Consider the following 24,273-nt stretch of genomic DNA (forward strand, 5'->3'; position numbering starts at 1 on the left):
CTCTTAATCAGCAACCTCAACCCATTTCCGTGGGCCGACTCTGGCTGCACTGCTTCCTTTCTGGGTTAAGCCAGAGGGCCAGGCTACATGCTAGGAGCTCTTACAAAGACCATGGTTCCAGGCCTTTGGCCTCAGTCTCTTCCTGGATTAATATGCCACCATCCACACTATATGCTAAGACTGACCATGTAAAGAGGTCACTTGATAAAACCAGAATGGAAAGGTGGTTTCTTCTCAAATCAACATGCAATGCTTTACTCGATTCGAAAATGGGGTAAGAGAAAAATTCTCAAGTTTTCTTTTTACTAATTTTATTTATATTTGGTAAATTTCATTCAGAATCTGTCAATTCCTTTTTCAGTTTGAGATATATGTGTGTGCATGTGTATATAATTCCTTAGAAACTTTATTTGGTATAACTTCACATTTTTGGTATATAGAAATAATTTTATTTTTGTATTGCAGCACAGTAGACATACGATCAACATTATTTCCTAGGTTGTGCAATATATAAATTATTCACATTAAAAAATTAACAACAGAAAGCCTCATATGCAGGAAATATTTTTAAATGTCTACCTAATTTTGAATCTATGTTTTGACAGTATACATTACTAGCTTTACAAATCTGAGTGAATATGACAGGATACATGTTGGAACAAACTACACATAGGGTCAGACTCAAGATGATTTAATTCAATGTACAGCTAACTCACTCTTTACTTTGGTCACTGGGATTCCAGGTGCTGAGGCATACATGGATCTAAAAGATATTTCCAGAAGTACGTTTATTACACTGCCATTTTGAAGATTGCTGTCTCTTTTATTCCCCTTTATAGCGAGGGGACCTCTTCTCCTTAAAAGCCAGAAGACCTTCAAGTCTGTCTTTCGTGGAAATAGTCTAAGAGAAACAAAACATGTTATCTGTAAAAGCAACTGTAAAAGATTAACAACTTTTATCTAAGAAAACTGATTAGAATACAATCGAAAAATCTAAAATCTTTTAGTCATCTGAATAATTCTATGGCCCAATTTATCATTCTAATTCCAAAATGCTTTTTTTCCCCATTTCAAATATACTTTAAAAATTAACAGGTTTTATTTTTAAGACAATTTTAGGTTTATAAAAAGTTGAGCAAAAGTTCAGAGTTCCCACAGACATTCTCAAGACTCTCACCATTTCCCATAATATAAACATCTTGCATGAGTGTGGTACATCTGTTACATCTGATGAACCAATATCAATATATTAACTAAAGTCCCTAATTTACATTAGGGTTCACTGTTGTATATTTCATAAATTTTGACAAATATATAATGTCATGTATCTATCATTACAGTGTCATACAGAATAGTTTCACTGTCCTAAACATCCCTTATGCTCCACCTATTCGTCCCTGCCCTGCTCCTAGTGCCTCTTCCGGAATGTCATACAGTTGAAATCACAGAGTACACGGCCTTTTTAGATCGAAATCCTTCACTTAGCAATATATATTTAAGGTCTCTTCATGTTTTTTTTTGGTTTTTTGTTTTTTTTTGGTGGCAGGATAATTCATTTCCTTTTATTGTGGAATAGTACTCCACTGTATGACATACCAGAGTTAATGTAGTCACCTACTGAAGGATATCTGGGTTGCTTCAAAGTTCAGCAATTATGAATAAAGCTGTTATAAACACTGGTATGCAGGCTTTTGTGTGGACATAAGTCTTCAACTCATTTGGGTAAATACGTAATAGCATGTTTGCTGGAGCATGTGGTAAGACTGCATTTAGCTTTGTAAGAAATGGACAAATTGTGGTATCTTGTTTGTATTTGCATTTCTTAATGACATATGATGTGAAGCACCTTTCCTATGCTTATTTGCCATTTGTACAGCTACTCTGGTGAGGGGTTTTAATGGGTTATTTTCATATTGTTGAGTTTTAAAAAGTTCTTTGTGTGTTTTAGAAATGAGTGCTTCATCAGACATGTGTTTTGCAAAGATTTTTCCCCAGTTTGGAGCTTGTCTTTTCATTCTCTTCATAGTCTTTTGCAAAGTAGTTGTTCATTTTAATAAAGTCAAACATTAATATTTTTCTGTCGTAGATTATACTTCTGTTGGTACATCTAAAAAGTCATTGCCAAACCCAAGGTCTCCTAGATTTTCCATTATCTTCCAAAAGTTTCATAGTTTTTGTGAAGGGTGTAAGCTCTATGTCTAGATTTTTTTTTTTGTAGCTGAATGTCCAAATGCTTTATTACTATTTGTTTTCAAGATTATCTTTTTTCTGTTGAATTGCCTTTGCTCATTTGTCAAAGATGAGTTGACTATACTTGTATGAGTCTATTTCTGGGCTCCCTGGTCCCACTGATCTGTTTGTCTGTTCTTTTGCCAGCACCATACTGTCTTGATTACTGTAGCTTTAAAATTAGCTTGAAGTTGGGTAGTGTCAGTCCTCCGACTTTGTTCTTCAATCTTGTGTTGGCTAGCCTGGGTCTCTGAATTTTTCATATAAACTTTAGAAACAGTTTGCTGATATAAACATAGTAACTTGCTAAGATTTTTACTGGGATTCGCTAAATCTATAGATCAAATTGGGAAGAAGTGACAACTTAATATATTGAGTCTTACTATCCATAAACATGGGACATCTCCATTTATTCAGATCTTGACTTCTTTCATCAGTTTTGAAGTTTTCTTCCTATACATCTTATATATATTTTTAGATTTATACCTAAGTATTTTAATTCTTTTTGCACTAATATAAATGGCATTATGCTTTTAATTTAAAATTCCAATTCTTCATTGTTGGTATATAAACAACTGACTTTTGGATATTAACCTTGTATCATATAATCTTATTCAAATTGCTTATAAGTTTGTGTGAGTTTTTGTTATTGTTGATTCGCTGGGATTTTCTACATACAGTCATATCATCTATGAACAGTTTTATTCCCTCCTTCCCAATCTGTATACCTTTTATTTCTTTTTGTTGTATTATACTAGCTAGGACTTCTAGTAGATGTTGAAAGGGTGTGGGGTAAGAGGGGATATCCTTGTCTGGTTCCCGATCTTAAGTATGATGGGTTTTTTTGTAGAAGTTCTTACCAAGATGAGAAAGTACCTCTCTAATCATAGTCTGGGAGTTTTTAATCATAAATGGGTGCTGGATTTTGTCAAATGCTTTTTCTGCATCTCTTAATTGAATGATTTTTCCTTCTCAGCCTATTGATGTGGGAGATTACACTAATTGATTTTCAAGTGTTGAACCATTGACTATCTAGAAAAAAATCCTATTTGGTTGTGGCATATAATTCTTTTTATATATTCTTGGATTTGATTTGCTAATACTTTGTTGAATGTAATACTTTTACATCTATGTTCATGAGAGATAACAGACTGCAGTTTTCCTTTCTTGCAATTTCTTTGGTTTGGTATCAAGGCAATACTGGCCTCATAGAATGAGTTTTAGAAAGTATCCCTTCTGCTTCTATTTTCTGGAAAAGACTGTAGAGAACTGGTATAATTTCTTCTTAAATGTTTGGTAGAATTCACCAGTGAAACTACCTGGGCCTGGTGCTTCCTAGTCTGGAAATTTATTATTTATTAATTTCTTTAACAAACGTAGGACAATTCAGATACCTATTTCTCCTTGTGTGAATTTTAGTATATTGCTTCTTTCAAGAAATTTTTCCATTTTTATCTAAGTTGTCAAATTTGTGGGCAAAGAGTTGTTCATAGTATTCCTTTATTATTCTTTCAATGTCCATGGGATCAGTTAGTGATGGTCTTTCTTGCATTTCTGAGATTGGTAACTTTTTATCTTCTCTCTTTCACCTTGGCTAGCCTGGCTAAAAGTTTGTCAATATTACAGACCTTTACAAAGAACCAACTTTTGGTTTTGTTGACTTTTTCCTATTTTTTTTTTAATCTCCAATTTCATTGATTTCTACTCTAAAATTTATTATTTTCTTCTGCTTACTTTGAATTTAATTTGCTCTTTATAATTAAGTAGAAACTTATTATTTAGATATTTCTTTTCTAATATATGCATTCAATGTTATAAATTCTAAGATTGCTTTCAATGTATTCCCACAAGTTTTGATAAATTTCATTTTCATTTTTATTTAGTTCAAACATGTTTTTTAGTTCTTGAGACTTCTTTGACACATGTGTCATGTAGAAGTGAGTTGTTTAACTTTCATTAAAAAGATTAATAGGTGGGATTTTCCACCTTTCTTTCTGTTACTGATTTCTAATTTAATTCCACTGTGGTCTGACAGAATACTTCATATGATTTCTGTTCCTTTACACTTGATAAGGTGTGATTTAGGGCAAATATGCTTTTAAAATTTTTCTTCCGACTCTGAGGCTATTTGTGAGAAGTTTGTAATTTATTTCATTCATGGCATGTGCTCATCAATGACACATGGTGGTTTATATATACACACCAGGCAGAGTAACACTCTAGCTATCACTCCTAATTCATAACAAGGTTTAAATGTGAGCTGGTACAGTTTCTAACTCTCAGGAAAGGCAAAACAAATCCTTTTGCTACTTTAGGTGCCCTAAAACAAAGTTACAATTTTCAGAAAAATAGAAGGAAGGGGAGGAGGTAAAGGAAAGGGGAGTGAAAGGGACAGATGGATTATTTCTTCCTCTACAAAAAGCCCTACTAATTTGTGTACAAATAAATAAACAGTATAATTGAATTAGTAAACTTTCAGTGGGCAGGAGGGAAGGATGAGAAAGCCAGGAAAAGCACACGAGTCCCCAACACCTATGTTCCACAGCAGGCACATGCTCACTGCTGCCCTTTTCCGACCTCTCTACACTACAGCGAGGATTCAAGTCACACCTGCAAAGCAGTACACGAGCCAGAGAAATAGCAACAGCATGAACGACACTAATTTAATTATTCTAAGAGTTTTCTAAATTATGTAGACGAGAGTCACTAGTACGTGGAACAAAATTAATCATAAGAGCTGGTCACAGTCAAACAGCAGAAACAACAAATTTCAACCCATCTGGCATGATTCTGGAATAGGTATGAGTGCAGTCTTGGTCAGTGATATATAATTCATTTGACTTATACAGAAGATAAGCATATTTTTTAAGGGGTATCCTCTTTGAATGTGATTGTATTACATACCTGAGCATAACAAGCTTCTTCTATGGCTAACCCTGTTACTAAATCGACCTGAGGATAAAAACATATTTCATTTCAGCAGGAATTACTTTTTAAAATATAGTATACGCAATGTAAATTCAAATTTAATAACCCTATTCCAAAAGAACAGAATGTTTTGAAGTAATACAGCAAATCAGAAGACCAGCAGGAGAACTAGGCCACCTGGGTTCAAATTCTGACTCCACCATGTGGGAGTTGTGTAACCTTGGGTAAGTTATTCAACCACTCTGTGCCTCAGAGAGGCAGATCTGAACAAGGACCTAACGGCAGTACCTAGCAACTGAAGGTTCTGTGAGGATTAAATCAGTTAATCTAGGTGAAGACTCTATAAGGTATCTAAAATATACAGGCATATCTTGGAGATATTGTGGGTTTAGTTCCAGACTACTGCAATATCACATAAAAATCACAAATTTTTTGATTTTCCAGTGCATATAAAAGTTATGTTTATTCTGTACTGTAGTTTATTAAGTGTACAATAGGATTATGTCTAAAATAACAATGCACATACCTTAATTAAAAAACACTTTATTGCTAAAAAATGCTAACTATCATCTGGGCCTTCAGTGAGTGATAATCTTTTTGCTGGTAGAAGATCTTGCCTGGATGTTCATGAAAACACAGTATCTGCGAGGCACGATAAAGTGAAATACAATAAAATGAGGGGTGTGTGTGTGTGTGTGTGTGTGTGTGTGTGTGTGTGTGTATGTGTGTGTGTGGCCTGGTACATAGTAAGGATCATATAAAGTGTTTGCTAGTAAGTATTTTAATATTCTACAAAGATTTTAAAAACCAAATACTTTGTAAATGTTTAAAACTGCATTTATTGCTAACAAATTCAATCTTTTTATTGTTATGAAGCCCAGGATAATACAGTGGGCTTTGCATGTGCAAGGAATAAGCATCTTTCTTCAAAATTCCCATAATTTCACAAAAACATAAGTGCTGTAATTAAAAGCCCAATGTCACTGGCTACTTGCACTGCTTTCTTGCCCTGCCTATCCCTCCCTGGTCTGACGCTCCATTCCTTTGGAGCCACCTCCCTAAGGTAATCCCAGGACACCCTACAGACCTGCCTTGTTTTATGTGTGTCTCCCTGTAGAAAGCACATTGATTGAGAAGTTAAAGGTGGAGAGAGTCAGGAAGTTCTGTTCAGAATTTCTTTTAATAATATAATACTAGTATTGAGAATATACAGAAGGCCTTTTTCTTTTGGCTTTCTATGAACTACAAGCCAATAAATCTATTAACTCAGTGGCAAAACTAACAAGCATGTCATTAAGTTATAGGGCATCAGTGAAATTACCAAATTCTGTGACTATAATACCGAATTAACAATAGCTATAAGCAGAATGAAATCAATGATGTAGCTAAAAATAACCTCAGCAGCTTTCAGTCATGGTAGCATTGAAACGGCTATATTTAGACCATTAAAATATAATGTAGAGGTGTAAACATGGTTCATTTAAGTCTCCACTACCTACTCCAACAACCAACTCAAGCATTAAGGAACTTACCTCCATCCCTTGATTAATCGCTAATTTTGCCACTCGCAATGCAACAGGTCCCTAAAATTCAAATTAGAAAAAAGGGATTCTAATTATCATTTATGCAAATTACATTGTACATCTCAGCAAAATTCAGAAATTCCTATTGCTGGATCCATGGCATAGAAATAACAATGGTTATAAGATGCAGTTGATAGGAAACTTTTTTTTAAATTTTACAATTAAAGTTGACGTTCAATATTATTTTATATTAATTTCAAGTAGATGAGAAATTTCTTTCAGGGGCCTTGCAAAGTCTTAAAGAGCAATCGTAGCAACTCTATTGAATAAGCAAGTTAGGTAGATTCCACAGAACACTGGCACGGCAAACTGTATGCTTGGAGGTCAGCGGGTGGTGTGTGTCTAGCATGGGACTTCTGCAAATCTCCCTAGAAGTAGGAAAAAGAAAAGGAGACAAAGTGTTTGGCATGACACCACACCAGTCAGTAGTATGACAGGAGCTTGGGCTGGAGATGAGGCTGATGCTAGAGGTTAACATGGCATTCAAACATCATCGTCATCATGGGGTTTAACATCAGTGTTTCAGTTGCTGGCTCTGTCTTTCCTCCCTAGGCATCAATAACTAACCACGACGATGATGTATAGTAAAGACGTGTCCTCCGGGCAGTGTTCCCATATCACACAAAAGTTAAAAGTCCAAATAAGTCCTTTTGGATGTGTGAGGGTCATAGAGGAAGGAAGCGGGTGTTCTCTGAGAAGGAAAACATTACTTTTGTCTTAGAAAACCACAATCTTCCAGATGGAATTTAGTCATTTGTTCACATTCTAAATTCCTAAAAATTGTTTTTGTGTGACAATAGAATTCAAAGGTATATTTTAAAATGTCTTTTGAATTAAAATGCAAGGTAGGCTCTGGTAGGGTCTAGATAACAGGCACAGAAAAGGACTCCAATAAGTGAAAGATAAATGCATAACAGCATGAAAAATGCCATTTTCTCCTATCTAGCGCTTTTGATTACCAATTTTAACCTAAGTTCTCTTCCTAAGTCATATGCTTAAAAATGTTTTTCAGAAACCACAATCTTCCAAGGCTTAGACAAGTATCTTCGTTAGAATTCTTCCAAGTGTGATTTGCATGTCTGGAACACATACGAGTATCATTTTTTTAAGATAATCAATTCTTTTTTTTTTTTTTTTTAAACACAGTGCTCCACTCGGTGAGAACCTTTTCCATTCACTTTTGTCATCAGGTGACCCTTGTCTTGGTGCTAGTCAAATTCCATATTATACGGATCCCTAAGCCCTCTGTTACAATGTAGATGAAGATTTCAGGGTCTGGGACAGGCCTGGGATTCTGCTTGTCTAACAGGTGCCCAGGGGACACCCAGGCTGCTAGCCTGCAAACCATACTTTGGCCAGCAAGTTCAGAAAACTGGAAAAATAGAAAAATGAGAATACTCTCAGATATAATGCTTAATCAACTTCTCTTACAAAATATAAAACCAGTGCCTTCTTCCATATAAAACTTTTTTCTCAGACAGAAATATAGAAGTAACATATAATACAGAAATCACATAGAAATACTCATTTTATAGAAGCTTTTAAATTACTTGGAAGAGTAATTATTTAGTGACGAAGACTATAAAAATAAAGATTATTCCACTTCAAATTGTGTTTTAACTTTTGCATAGTTTCACAGTTACACACTTTCTGATGTCATTCAACATCTCCCTTGACCTGGAGAAAAATTAATTTTAGCAATTAACGTTCTCAGAGGCATGTCCTTCAGACAAAAGAGACAATAATGACAGCCTGGTTTACCACTGGATGGAATGAAGCTGGATGTAGACTGGAGGTGAGAAGGGGAGGCTCTCAGGCAGGGTGAGCTGTGGGCAGAGATGGCATTAACCTCACTAAGCATCACAGAAAAAAGAGCAAGTTTCCAGGAGTGAGAGAAGGAATCGGAACCACATGGATGCCAAGGAGCTAAGGAGCCTCCTGGGTGCAGCTCTGGGGCAGGGAGCTGAACACTCACGTCCAGAGTCAGGAGAGGCTATAAATATCAGAACTGGAATCATGCCATAATTTTGCTTAAATACACCCCTTTATTTCAACTGAGACATGTTGGTCACAAAGTTTTAAGCTAAAGGGAGTCATTAAACCAATATTTAAACTATTACTTCTGTATTATTTGGGGGAAATATTAATATCAAAGTTACCATGAAAGCCATTTTTTCCCCTAAAAGCAAAAAAAAAAAAAAAAATCTTTTCTATTTGTTCTCTCTCCATCAATTCAGAATTTAAGGCTCTGTGTTACCTTACATGGGAAATAAACTGCAGAAAGGCCCTGCCTGAAAGAGCTTATGGCTCATTGGTTAACTGAGAAAGACTGAAGTATCAACACCAGGCAGCATAGTTTCAGAAACCAACTCAACTGTGAGGCCCCACCTGACAGCTCTCGAGACAGGTGTGCCACAGCAGGCCTGACCTTTGACAACAAAGAACTCCAAGAACATCTTCTGAAACTGGATGCAAAACTAGATGCGCAACAAATATGGAGGGTATATGCCTCTTTGTAAAAAGGGAGTTCATGAGATTCTTGGGAGGATCTATGGCCCCAACACAGATGACGAATCCTGTTTGAGTTAAATGACTCCGCAAATGGTCAGAGGGGGTTAAAGGTTAAAACTCTACTAAGGATAAAAATAAAACACTAACTGTTTACATAGCAAAAATCCTTTAATCTATGATTTCAGAAGAAAGGAATATTTGAAAAATATACCAAAAAGAGTGTGAGGACAAAGAAATCCTAAAAACAGGACCCTCAGTGCACAGTTATTAATATCATACACGACAACTGTTGTCTATGAGTAAAAGTACAGTGAATTCCAGGTTTAAAAGTGTAATTGTAAGGAAGTACATTGTTCCCAAAGGAGTTAGAGTAATGCCTACATCATCGCAAAAACTAACACAGTAAGATGAACATATCTCAAGTTAACCTATCACAGTGAAAGCCCACTTTAGCATAAAGAATTCTTGCTCTCCTTACTTATTCATTTCACTGTTCTTCAGCTTGTGGGTGATCTAGTTTGACAGCCTATCCATTGCTATTCTTCTCAATATGTACGGCTCAGGTCAGAGATTCACTTGGTGAACTTAAGGTGCTAAGAAGTTCTGACACCTGACAAACATGCTTGTGATATTATAAACGTACAGCTATAGTATGGGCCTCAGACCATCATCAAATCTTAATTTTAATTCTGAAGGCTTTTAATACTAGGCTTTTCATCTAGTATACTATTTCTAGTTTTGCAACTACCATGTACTTTTCTACCTGAAAAGCAAGCCAAAGGCATCATGAATATGTCAGATGATTGCTGTTTTTGTCAATTTGCTATAGAAGTTGCCTAAAGAGAAAAATAGAAACGTAATTAGAAATACCTGAGGTAAAAACTCTCTCGCTAGGTCCAAGGCCTTTTTGTAGGCAGCATCGCCCTCCTGGTTCTGCTCTAAAACGTGGCTAATCAAGCCCACTGCTTTGGCTTCTTGGCCATCGAGCACACGTGCAGAGAAGATGAGCTCTTTGGCCAAGGACATCCCAATGGCGCGAGGCAGTCGTTGCGTTCCCCCTGCAGAATAGGAGAGAGAAAACGCAGGCAATAATTTGATTTAGTTTCAATATTTCAATATTTTATTTCTTCATTTATAAAAATAAACCAGGGCCAGAAGTTTATATGTCAAAATTAGTAACCTGAAAACTACTTCAAAAAAGAATCTAATTTTTTAATTAGTTTATAAAATTAATAATACCAAAAAGCACTTGAGAATCTTCTATCATTATTAAGTTATTCTGGCACTAATACTTTCAACATAGCTGAACTAAATCCACAATCTTTATATAAAGAATCGTAAGATGCACAGCAATGGGCAAGCAATACTGTCCCTTAGCCCATTTGCCAGAGAAATGACAGGTCTATCAAGCTTGGCACTTTTCTTTCAGTTTAGTTAAAACTTACCAAATTCTGAGAAATTAAACTCATGTGCTTTAAAAGAATCATTTATAACAAATGGCTTGTAAACTAACTTTAATTTAATAAAAATAAAAGTAGAGAATTGCTCATGAAAACAGGCTTAGTCCTGGTAATGTTTACTTTTTCGGTGTAATTACTAATCTTCTCGAGACACTGCTCCATTAGATCCATCTATATAGTCACTCCAATATCTTCTAGTGATGAGGCTGGGATTTCATTAAATAGAAAGCTGAACAAAAGCAGGTAAAATTCTCATTAGCAGCCTCAATTTCTACCAATGAGAATATGAAAATAGCTACAACATTAGGATTCCTATAAATTTTACCCTTAAAAAGGCTGCTGGGCTGCCCAGGCCACTGGTAGCCAGAGACAAGAGCGGCTGATTGCCAAATTTCAGAGGAAAAAAAAGACAAACTAATGGCTTGCCATCCAAAAGAAGTTCACTGTATTTTCTTTGGCTCACAAAGTTTACACCTTTTTTTCCCCTGTATTAGCTACTAACAACAATTAAAAGCTGGGTGGATGATTCCATACAAAAACCAATTTCTACCTGGAAGTTATCAGCAGCTGCCCCTTTAAGGCTCAATGCACTCTGGTTTGCCCATCTCTAACACTCTCTATTATAGTGCTGTTCCAACACTTTAGATAGAGAAGTTTTGCTTTACTTTAAACTTTAAAAGCAAAATTTTTTTCTTTTGCACATCTCAATCAAAAGTGGGAAAATGAAAAATGAATACCACAAATTTAAAGAAAGCATATTTTCCTTCAGTAATTAAGTATAATCCTACATGTTTCACCAACAAAGCATGCCCACATTAGAAGAACACAACTTCAGATGTTATTATTAAGCAACTATATAAAGAATCATGACCAGTATTTATAAAATATGGGTGATTAAAAAAGAAAAAGAAAAAAAATCCTCAATAAATGGGAAAAGGACTAATGATTTCAACAGGGATTGTTTTTGAACATAAATGAGTACTACTTCTATAAAACAGTTATTTCTTAAGTGTTTAAGACTGCCCAAGCAGTTAGAAATGGTGAGTTTATAAGTGTTTTACTCAATATAGCAGAAAGTACGAATTTGAAAAAATGAAGCACTGACAAATTTAAATCTAACTGTAAACAATGCTGTTGCTCAGTGCAGTAAAGATACATGTGGAAAACACAAGTTATTTATGGCATTTCCAATGGCAGCTGATTAGAACAAATATAAATAATACAACCCAGATAGCTATATTTACTCATGGAGCTGATGAGAATTTTCATAAGACTAAAGAACTTACGGATATAATGTTCACAATAAGCACAACATTAGGAAATTATTTTTTGTGTTCTGTGAAAGGTTTAATGTAGATTGATCAAAATTAATAAACGTGACCCTTATGGTCATTGTTAATGTTGCACTTTTTATTCAGCTGAAAACTCAATATTTTGCAAGTCCATGAAGCTTAAGCCCATTTATCATATCATTTCACTTACAGTATCATCTCCAGGAATGAAGATTTTGTAAAAATTTAACAAAAGAACAGTCATGAAACTAACACCATGAAACAGACCTACTCCCTTGAGCTGAACAATATATAACTCAATGCTTTGCTCAGTGAACTAAATGCTAGGGGACATGATGTGAGGGTGAGAGGTACTATGCTGAAGAGAGCTGTTTGTTCTGTTGAAAATAATGCATCACAGGATCCAAGAAAAAAAATCCTCAACTTGGCTCACCAATTAACACTGCAACCAAGACTTGGACTTTTTGGTTGACATCATAAGCCATCTACTTTAGGTACTTCATATAGTAGAATCATACAGTACTTGTCCATTTATTTCATCTAGCTTAATGTCTTCAAGGTTCATCCATATTGTATAGCATGTGTCAGGACTTTTTTATTTTTTAAAACTAAATAATATTATATTGTATGGATATACTATGTTTTGTTGTTCACTCATCTCTTGATGGACACTTGGGTTGCTTCCAACATCTGGCTATTAGAAATAATGCTGCTATAAATATGTGTGTACAATTTTTCGAGACCCTGCTTTCAATTCCTTGGGGTAAATACCCAGAAATGAAACTGCCGGATAATGTAATAATGTTTAATTTTTGGGGGAAACAGCTATACTGTTTTCCATAGCAGCTGCACCACTATACAGTCCAACCAAAAGGGCACAAGAATTCCAATTTCTCCATATTCTCACCAATATATATTTTTTAATAGTAGCCATCCTAATGGGTATAAAGTGGTATTTCATTTGTGGTTTTTGATTTGCATTTCCCTAACAACTCGTGATGATGTCATGTGCTTACTGGCCATTTCCATCATCTTTGAAGAAAAGTCTATTTAAGTCTTTTGTACATTTTTTAAAATTGGGTTTTGTTGTTGAGGTGTAGGAGTTCTTTATATATTCTGAATATAAATCCCTCATGAGATAAATGATCAGCAAATATTTTCCCCCATTTCATGGGTTGCCTTTTCACTCTGCTGATAGTGTCCGATGCATATAAGTTTTTAATTTTGATAAAATCCATTTATCCGCTTTTTCTTTTGTTTCCTGTGCTTTTGGTGTCATATCCAAGAAATCACTGCCAAACCCAATAGCACTAGTTTTCCCATTGTTTTCCTCGATAAGAATTTTGGAGTTTCCACTCTCACGTTAAGGCCTTTGATCCATTTGGAAGTAAGTTTCGTATACGGTATATGGTAAAGGTCCAACTTCATTCTTTTGCAAGTGGAAATCCAGTTTTAGCAATACCATTTTTTGAAAGGGCTATCTTAAATATTACACAAATACATAATTTAATTCTCTGATTCCTACTGAAATTTTATCATTAGGAAACCTGTTCGGTAAGAAATTACCTGGCCCACTTTCCTATGCTGCAATCAGTTTGCAGAAATCAAAGACGGATTATCTGAACTATATTTTTACATTTGTGCAATTGAAGATAACTGCCCCCTACCATTTCTAGGAATATAAAATTTGTAATTCAGTTTGTTTTTCTCAATTAATATTTAATATTATCAGTGTAAACAAAGAGCTGTACAAATGGAAGTAACTGAACTGCAGTGCAATATGACAATAAACTAAACATGATTAATGCGGAATCTCAGATTTCTACAGATATCTCAGGAATAGTTACCCTAAATAGAAACTTTTTATGCCAACATTCTGTTCCGATTTGGAAGTACTTGTACTTATGAACAGCTATTTTCTATTATGAAATTAAACAAAACACTACTGCTTGTTAGGAAGTCAAGGCTCAATGTAGTACACAACACCTTGTAACCTGAGAGAGAAGACGTGCCACTGAGACCTGACGTGTAAGGAAAGACATCAGATTTTAAGTCTAAATGCAAACAGGCATACTAGAGAGAATTTATTTCATCTTTTTATTAATTCTGAATATTAAATTCTAATCTTAGCTTAGAGTTAGGCAAAAAGAAGACAGAGTGTCATATCCCTGTTTATTTTCTTGTGCCATGCTTACTTCACTAGATTAAATAGCCTGCTCAGTTCTCATAGCCATTTGAGTTCAGCATCACTAAAGTGCCATCCCTCCTAGGGATTGATGAAATTAAACAGTGGAATTAAAAACAGGGTTGTCACAGTGGAAATAAAGTTGTTTCATTCTAACAGCAGCCCTACTGCATTCAAGATCACAGAGCTCTACAAGACTCTATTCAAACTCCACTGTCCATCCCAACAGCTTCCAGAACAGAGCCCTAACTCCCAGCTGGGCCTGCTCTGAGGCTCAGAGACTCTTCATAACTTGTCCCTAGTCATTAAGTTAGGTTGCAAAACCAGGCTTCAAACCCACCTCTGCCTGATTCTTATCCACTGTGTAATAAAAGCAAATTATGAAATGAATACATGGCTTGGCTTATTTTATAAAAAATGGTATGTGTGGTGTATACATAAGCAGGTACATAATATAAGCAAGTATATACATATATCAAATATGCCCAAACAGTTGTCTCTCTAAGGTTACCTGATAGGTAACCGTTTTTTGGTGTTTTTTTTTTCATTTTGCCTTGCTATATTTCCAAAATGTTCTGCATTGTGTAGGTAATAAGACACTGGAGCAGAAATAAAAGTGCTATAACATTCTGGAAGACCACAGAGAGACAAAGAGCCAGCCACTAAGTATAAGTATCACAGCCACTTCCTGCCTATGTTCCCAGGAAGCTTTTCAGGTTTCAGAAAGCTGAGGCTTCCCTGGGCTAGCTGTAGTACTCAAGGATCATGGTATCTGCAAGTAATACACTCCCAGGATATTCCCATAGGTAATCCGTGGTACTATGAAACCAAGGAGAAATGCAATGTAAGCTCAGAATTTCCACAACAGCTCATAAGGCCTCAGCTAAAAAACAAGTACCTCAACCGATCTTAGTGGCAGTAGATTTAGAGTACGTTTTGCTTACAAAATAACTATTCCTGAGTCACTTCATCACCTACCAGAAAAGGGCATTCTGTGGTGTTCCATGAATCTGCATGAGGGTACATCAGAGTAACAGGCAGAAAATGAGATCCAAAGCCGCATTAGTGTTATGGAAAAAAGGAAGCATCTTGGCCGCTAATCGTGCCCCTTCTAATGTGAGAATGCTAGGAAAAAGCCAGCTGATATTTAAGGCTTTTTGCCTTGGCTCTGTCAGCAAGAAGATTCTAATTCAATGGGTCTGAGGTGGGCCCTAAGGTTCTGCATTTCTAACAGGATCCAATACTCAGACGAAGAGACAGTGGGATCTACTAACACACTACTATAAAATGTGAGGTGGCAGGTGATTTGTTAATAAAGTAAAAGAATTTACATAACCAAATGAGCATTTGCCTTTTCAGAGTAGTCGTCACTACTTTGGAAGTCCTCTTTTGTGACTAATTTCCAAGATGACAACGCATTTGTTCACTCATTCAGCAGCTTCTTGTTTAGGCGCATGGATATAGCTATGAACTAAAAAAAGCCCCTGCCTCCTGGAGCTTACATTCCTGTGGGGAAGCCCACAATTAGCAAACAATACTGTCAGTAGGAGAGTAGAGTGTCGGGATAGACAGGACGGCCAGGAGGTGACACTGGAGCTAGGAGCACAGGGAGGCCAGAGTGGCTGGAGCTCAGGGCAGGGAGGTGCACGAGAGGCAGCAAGAGTAGCTTGAGAGGAGCAGGGACAGATCCTGTGGATCCCCTGGGCCTGGAAGGAAACAGAATTTACTTTGAGGGTGATAGGAAGCCATCGAGCATCTCAGAGCATCTTCTGAAAACACTGTTGTGAGAATGTCATTTGCCAGTGAAAATTTGGGTTTGAGGATAAGCTATGGTCATTGTGAGCCAAGAGCAGATGTTCACATTACTTATGGTAGGAAATCAACAGGCTCAGAAATTTCAAACAAGCTCCCAACAGCTTTTAATGTCTGTCATGTTTTGACTGCCCAACATCCACTGCCTCCATTAAAATTCTGGTCTTTCCTTTTGAGAACTCCCAACTTACATGCAGCCTGGGACAGTAGAAGATACCACCAATGGAGGCTGAGGAGACCAGATCACCTTTTCGACTCTGGCACAGCTGGGCAGGCATGCAAGTCAGGTCTGGCCTACTGAATATTATTTCTCAGGACTGGGAGTCATGAATGGGTGACCTTATAAGATGAAGACTTCTCAAGCTTACAGGCAATGCAGGGGCAATGATGTTCAAACCTGATGATTCTTGTATTACGAGTCCTGCCACCATGTAAACTGGCTAGATCCAGGGCTTCTAGGTTTCATTTTGTGCTCTCGGCATCATCGTCTAGCCACCTATTGCTTCTGGGAACCTTACAATAAATTTCCTTTCCATTTAGGGGTAGCCAGAGTCAATTTCTGTGGCATGCTTTCCCACATCATGAATGATACACATAACTAGTAGTTTTGTTTTGCTTTCTTTTGAAAACAGAGAAAGCTGAACAGGAACTTTTTTACTTTGTTCAATTACTAATTTATTGGTTAAGTGACCTAATATGTGCAAGGCACTGTCCCAGGTGCTGAACAAACAGTGGTGACCTAGAAAGACCATCCCTATTTTATGAAGCTTACATCTTAAAGGCAGAAAGAAAAGGGGCAATAAACAAGCACTTTGACAGGAAAGAATTGAGTGTTATGGAGAGAATTTTTTAAAAAGTTTCAAGATAATCACTAGATGGCTAATTTAGATTGGGTAGTGGTGGAGGACCTGTTGGATAAATGTGAGGCCCATGTCTGAATGCTAACAAGGCAGCCACAAGATCAGATAGAAGAACACCCAATGATGAGATCAGCTGTGCAAAGGCCCTAAGGAGGAGCCAAGTTCAGCATGTTCAAGGGAGAAGGAGGGGAGTGGTAAAAGTGAGGTTGGACAGGCGAGGTTTAGATCACACAGATGCCGCATAGGTTAACATCTCATTCGACCTATGACACAGACACTGGAGGGTTTTGAGTGGGAAGTAACATAAATTGATCTGCATATTAGAAGATCCTTTGTAAGCTTGGCAGAGAAGAGATTAAATATTATTAGATCAAATCAGAGTACCCAGTAGGAAGCTACTGCTCTTGTCCAAGTGCAATATGATGGCAGCTTGGACTGGGGAGAAAGGGAAATCAATCTAATGTCTCAATTTCTGGCTTAGGTGAATAAGTAGAAGGTGGTGCTATTTACTGACACTGGAGAGGCAGGTGATGACGGACATGCACCCTGGCCATGTTAAATATGAGATATCTTTTATGTATGTAAGTGGAGCAGTGAAGCATGTGATTGGATATGCAGTCTAATGTTTATTAATGATCACTGTTACATAGATGGGCATTCAAAGGCAGGGGCCTGGCTGAGATCACACAGGGAGACTGTTCACAGAGAAAAGAGCAGAATAGTAGTCAGCAAGACCCTGAGGAGTACCCGCTAAAGTGGAGTGAGATGGGATAAGTGCAGGAAGGTGGTGGTGTTCAGCTGTAGCTACTTTTGGACATCTACCCCACAACCATTTATGCCAGCCTTCTTCCAATACAGTTAAGTCTGCAGGGGTCTTCTCTTCTAGGAAAAATTTCCTCACTGAAATAAAGATACCCAGGAAAACGAGCTTTTTCCAGGATGCTATCATGTCTACATGTGACAGCTGCAGCAATGGCAGCCACCTTGTGACCATGATGGAAGCCAGCAAGGGCTGAATCCTCAAACTAAAGAAGGCACAATAGAAAGACATCACTAAGCTGCTGAAATTACCAATCCTGAAGTTGCCTTACTTTGTAACTTCCTGGGGTGTTACACAGTATTTTCTTATTGTTTAAGCTACCTGAAATAGGATTTCTTGTTATTTGTTCCAAAAATGTCTGGAAGTATAGATGGATTGAGGAAAAAGATTTGAACACATATTTTGGAGAGTGAAAGCAAACATACTGGGGAAATATGGTAGGATTTCTAGGCAGAATTAATTACACATTTGAGATTTGTTTTCATGAGATGAATTAGCATAGTTACCCTTTTTTTCCCCCCAATACCTTCTAACCATTTGGGGATGGGCACAGAATAGGCAAATAAGCTGGAATTTTCCTAGACAAGCAGAAGAAAAGGGAGAAGCCAAGTAACAGGAATAGTTATTTATTGAGCAGACATAAATAACCCTCTGTAAACTGTCCTAAGTACGTCTACATATTAATTAGCTCATTTAATCCTTACTATTCCCTTATGATATTGGTGTGAAGATAGTTAAGGTCATTTGTAAGGAAGTCATTATCACAAAGGACTATGAAATCTAAACTGGGTGGGTCTGAGAGGAGGGATGTGGCTTAGAGTGAAAGTATCCAGGGATCTGATGACTTAATTAGGTCCAAAGAGCACTGGAAGTTTATAATGTTGCAGAGTGAAGTGCAGGAAATCTATATTCAGAATGACGCCATTACTGATGATGTTGAAGTCTGGGTATAACTGTGGGGTACTAGGTTAAGATGTGAAGGAGGAAAAGACTTCTGTAGGTGCAATCAGAGAGAGCTGAAACTCAGTCCTGTGGACAGTAAGAGAGAACATACATCCAAGTGCTTATTACAGTTCCTGTTTTAAAACTTATTGAATAGAAAACATTAGGATATTGGGAATCTTTAATTCTAATGAGAAAAATAATACATTCTTAGCCAATCCAAAAGCTCTATCAATTTCTCCAAATGCCAATAAAATAGCTCGGAAAAAAGCTCTTAAAATTCTACGTAGCGGCCAATCAAGATTTCTACATAATATTTAGCATTTTAAACATCAATTACCTAATTCTTCAACAATTTATGAATTCATTAGGGAGTATGTTTGTGTGCAGAAAACGAATCTATCAAGTATGAATTATGTTTCCTTCTATGTGGCATTAAACATAATATAATGAAAATAAAGAATCTTAAAACTGTTCACTGATCAAATGAAAAGTTTGGTGGTGAGTGGGGAGAGCAGCAAGAGTCCTGATGAAGGGTGGAGGTCAGCAACAGTGTGCTGGTTTCTGAAGTAGGGAGCAGAACTACAAATACTCAAGGCTTGTTCATGTCCACATCTAATTCTCTTCTTGGCACTGAAATTCTAGAAGTAGGTAGCTTTGAACTATTATCTGAAGCTGTAGACAAACTAACAGGATGAAAAACTCAAAATGGGTGTTTTCTTTTGCTTGTCATCTACTGATAATACAAAAATTAGTTTGTAAATTAATTTTTAAATGGTTGAGTCTTTTCCTTTATTTACCAATTTTCAAAATAACAAGGTGGTTCGCTAGCATCATCCAAAGATGACCAGCATTTTTTTTTTTTGTTAAAAACCATCGTAAACTTACAGATTTTAACATAACTGATGCATCAGAATCCATGACAGTTATTATCTCTATTAATGCTCAAACTACCCCATCTTTGGCCAGTAAGAAAGTCCTTAGATTGGTTTTAGAGTCCTTCTGACATGACCTTAATAGTCTTTGATAATCTCTTATCTGGTATCACAAATGTTCTGTGCTCATCTTATACATCACTCTCCCAAACCTTGAATCAGCCACTTCTCCAGAACCTGGTTTCTTTCAGTGGAACTGTACTTTAAAATTTAACACTTCTGCTCGTATCAGGACCAGTTTACTCACAATAGCCATGATGCCATATGCATGTTCTGCATGTTCTTTGCAACAAATGATGAGCATCAAGGATGAGCATTAACAAACAAGCATAAAGATAGTTCTTTGGCAGTCAGTCAGTACTTCGCCACGTGATGCTACCAGATCTTCAACTTTTTCACTGCTCAATTTATTAAAGCCAGTCTCTTTAACAAGATCTACAGTTTCATTGCTTTAATTTAACCACTTCCTTGACACCTCAGAAGTCAATCACAAAATTCTGGAACCAGTTTTCTCAAGGCTGCATAAAGATCACAAATGGCTATCCTATAAAGCCAGAACCCAGGTTCGTTCTATGTTTTCTCCTTTGCTATCCTCAGCCCATATCTTCTATTCCCCAGGTCACCTCATAGTCCAAAAAGGTTGTTAAAGGCTTGCCATCATGTTTGCAGACCAGGTAGCAAGAAGAAGGAAAAGGGGAAAGGCAAGAGGGTGCTGTTTTCGGAACCACCGATTAAGTCCTAGCCCACAACTTCTGTTCCCACTGCATTGGTTAGAACTTGGACACATGTAGTTGTGGGGGATGGGAAAGGTCGTCTTCTTGCTGAGTGTTTTGCCATAGCATAGGGAACAAAACTGGAACTCCTATTACTATGGGAAAATGAAAACAGGTAAAACTTTTAATCATGTAACAACATCTTTCCATGTTTATGTATTATTTGGATAGAATTAAAATATATTTTAAATGTCATATTCTTATTCAAATTTTTCCATCATTTAATCTATTATTTTGAGAAGGATCAAGAACCCACCTCCCACCCCCTGCAAGATAACGGTGTTTTAGGATTACACCATTTAAAACAAATTTAAAGTAGCAACCTCTACATCAACAGCGGCTTAAACATAGCAACCTTGCTTTTGCCAGAGAAGGCAAAAAAGCAAATTCTGCAGTCCCCTCCTGTTCCTCTGATTCCCTGCTGCCTTGGAATTGGAGGCATACAGGCCTCCAATGCCATGGAAGGTACCAGCAGCAATCTGGGACTGCCACGTTTCTCCTTCCAGACCAAAGTCCTACACTTAAAGTCTAACATAAACCAAATACGAATGCTACTTTCCTTTCATTATATATACATGTATTAAAAAAAAAAACATAAAATAAGCTTTAGACATTTCATGATCAATTAAAAGTAACATGTAAATAACTGAACTTAACTTTATGGTTTTGAATTATAAATTATGTTTTCATAATATTTATGAGAGGAGATGTCAAGTTTTTTGGGTTTTTTTGGTTTCTTTCTTAGCTTTTATCTTTTCCCTTCTCTTATGACTTCAAGAAGAAGCCATACTAATAAAGGGGGACGTTTATAACAAATACTTTGTTAAAAGCACCACATAAAGGGCATCTGCTGATATAATTAGAACTGACCTTTGACTTCTACAAGTAAATAACCCAATAACCCCTTTGAATTACTTCTAAATCCCCTCTCATAAATAGAATGCCCCACTTAAGGTTATTTTTCCCTTGAATTGTGGTGAAAAAACTGCAGTAAAATTTTAGCTTTGGATTACAATGCCCATTGCAGCTGATTACTGTGGAAGTCTATCAGAGGGCTTTCAGCAAGCATTTTCTGGGTAGAGTTGGGCTAGATGTTTATAAAACTGACTTCCTCACGCGTTTATAATAAAACATCATGATCAAAGAGGAGTGCGCTATGTGAACAAACATGGCATGTTTACTGGTCTCTTAATAGGTCGTGTCACAACCATGCAAAAACCATAAAAATATCCTTCAATTTGTGACCAATGTTTAAAGTGTTATAATATTTTCTATTCCCTGAGGCTTTGTAGTATATTGTAAAGCAAGGAGAAAACACACACACACACACACACACACACAGAGCAGAGACAGAGACACAGAGAGAGACAAGAATAAGTGAGGAGAAAAAACTAACTGGCTAAACCCCAGCAACGACCACCTGAAATTTATGAGCTTGACCTCTATGCAGCTTACGTTAAAGGTGCATTCAGCAAAAGCTTTAAAACGTTTAAGAACTTAGGCAGGGGGAAGAAAGACTGGACATAAAAATTTTTTTGCCAGAGTGAATTAAGCTGACTGGAAAGAAATTAAAACCTTTGTGATACAGCTTTCATTAATATTTATTACAGAAAGCTTTCTTGACTATTATTCTATTCAATGTTAGAGAAACAGATATGTCAAAGTTTTATTCATTATAAACAAAATTATATTTATTTTAAAATGTTTACATGAACTTTTCACAACAAATATTTGAAGAACTATTATATCTTTTTTTAACTTTTGAAAAATATAGTTATATACCAGATGAAACACAAAATCTTACTTTCTAAAACTATTTTAAAGACTGCCATGGTGCACATCTGCCCATTTTGGGCCACCCAGCATCCACCACCAGCACTACAAGCTCCTCTGCCACACTGACTTGGTTGCTCCAATGGGTCACTAGAGGCTTCTCTGCCCAGAATCTCTCTCTCACTCTGCTACAGCCAAGGGTAGGCAAGTGACTTAAGCCATAAGTTCTCTCTTGCAATTTGGATCTTGAATGGAGCAATAAAAAAGGAAGGAAATGATTGAGTTCACCAATTCAAGGGAAGGCTTCCAGGCAAGCCTATCTAAAGTTGTGCTGTCAGACAGACCTTTCTGTGATGGTGGAAATGGTCTGTGTCCAAGTTGTCCAATATGAGAGTCACTAGCCACATGTGGCTGCCAAAAACTTGCTAATGTGGCTGAAGTTTTCATTTTAGTTCATTTGAATCAATTTAAATTTAAAGAGTACATGTGGTCAGCAGCCTCTGGTACTGGATGGTCTTAAGTCCAGAATTTCCTGTCCCGACAGCTTCCCATGAACTCTTTTTTGTTCACAATATTTATTTCTGTTACAAAACCAAAGAAACTTTGATAAGATCTACAGCTCATTTCAAAAGACAGAGCATTTTAGTCAGTGATGCAGCTGTGGTACATGGTCTGCACAACTTCCCCATAGCTCACCTGTCTGGCAGGAGGACGCTGCTTAGCACAAAGCAGGAAAAGGGGCTGCACAACCCTAGTGACAGACGTGTGTTCTGTAGTCTAGATAATCTCGATCATACCAAAATGAGAAGGGAGATATCCAGAAACCAAATGATTCATCTGTTCTTATAATACAGCTGCACTATATGCTAGAAAAGTGATTATCTGCAAACTGAGTCAAAACAGAGATCTTTCTTACACAATTGCATCCCAGGTTGGCTTGAAGTTAAATACAGTAATTGCCCAGAGAAAATAAATCTAATAGAAAGACGCGATCCAATGGACTCTTCTGTATTCTGATTTCCATCTAGTGGCATACATTTACAAATTACTATTACTGCCTTGTGATTACTTATAAAAATATATGTAATTATGGCATCAAATGAATATGAAGACATATACATATATGTATATTCATGACAGCCTTAAAGAAAGAAAATTTTTGATTAATTATGTTTAATATAGTGAAACTTATAATGTTTCATGTTGACCTTACTGGATAAATCATATAAATACTGAAGTGAGTTAACAAATTTAATAGCTTGATAGCTATAGATATCGAAAGATTCTACCTTGTTATGAGTTGCATTTGCCATTAAAATTTTTTAATTTTGCCATTAAAAAAATCTCTTAAGCATTGAAAACAATTATGTAATAATATCCACTAACCCAAATGAATGGTAAATAAGATACCACATAAACCATGTAGTCTGTCCTTTAGGAAGAAATTGTTTCATCATCTCTAATAATTAAATAAGAAGGGTTGTATTAGTTATTTAATGAGCATTGCAAGCCACCCCAAAACTCAGTGGCTTAAAACAACAAATATTTATTCTTTCAGTTTCTATGGGTCCAGAATCCAGGAGTGGTTTGTCTGGATCTTCTAGCTCTGGGTCTCTCATGACACCACAGTCCTCTGTTTCCAGCTCACTCATTTGGTTGTTGGCAGATCCTCTCAGTATCTCCCCACATGAGCCACCCTACTATGGGGTTGCCTCTTGACAGGGCAGGTGGCTCACCCCAAGGTGAGCAATTCAAAAGAAAGAAGACGGACACCATAGTCTTCTAATAACCTGAAGTGATTTCCATTACCTCTGCCATCTAATAGAAGTGAGTCAATATGATAGCCTTCACAAGGCGAGGGATCACAGCCTTGTAGAGGCTGCCTACTGCAAGGACTAAGGCTGATTAAGCAACACACAGCCTAAAGGTCACCTTTAATCTGTACACCTGTCCTTTACCAAAAAGCAGTTTTTTCCCCCAGATCACATTCAGAGACTATTTTCCAAAACTTCAAAATCATCTTTCATTATTTCAAAATCTAGAAGGAGATGAATAGAACATGTTAACTATTGATATTTTGAAAATAATACAGGAAAAAGAGTGGAAAGAATTTAATATGGAAGATGTTTCTTCTGAAAAGCTAATCCCATAAAAAACACAGGCTTTGCCA

General features: G+C 36.6%; 1 protein-coding gene across 5 annotated transcripts in view; it reads right to left on the bottom strand.

Moving 5' to 3' along the window:
• Nucleotides 1-293: 293 nt before the first annotated feature.
• The window catches only part of AUH (AU RNA binding methylglutaconyl-CoA hydratase), a 146,077-nt gene continuing 122,097 nt past the window's right edge, over nt 294-24,273 (bottom strand). For 4 of the 5 annotated variants that reach the window (XM_039852173.1, XM_039852172.1, XM_039852170.1 and 1 more), the window contains 4 exons: nt 10,122-10,309; nt 6,690-6,740; nt 5,134-5,181; nt 294-901 (listed from right to left, as the gene is read on the bottom strand). In XM_039852173.1, the coding sequence (XP_039708107.1) occupies nt 824-901; nt 5,134-5,181; nt 6,690-6,740; nt 10,122-10,309 (365 nt within the window). In that variant the 3' untranslated portion in view covers nt 294-823. The remainder of the gene's footprint in view (nt 902-5,133; nt 5,182-6,689; nt 6,741-10,121; nt 10,310-24,273) is intronic. The other variant, XM_039852171.1, reaches the window with a different exon arrangement.

Source organism: Pteropus medius, unplaced genomic scaffold, assembly GCF_902729225.1.
Source record: "Pteropus medius unplaced genomic scaffold, Ma_sr-lr_union100, whole genome shotgun sequence".
In the NCBI taxonomy this organism is placed as follows: Eukaryota; Metazoa; Chordata; class Mammalia; order Chiroptera; family Pteropodidae; genus Pteropus; species Pteropus medius.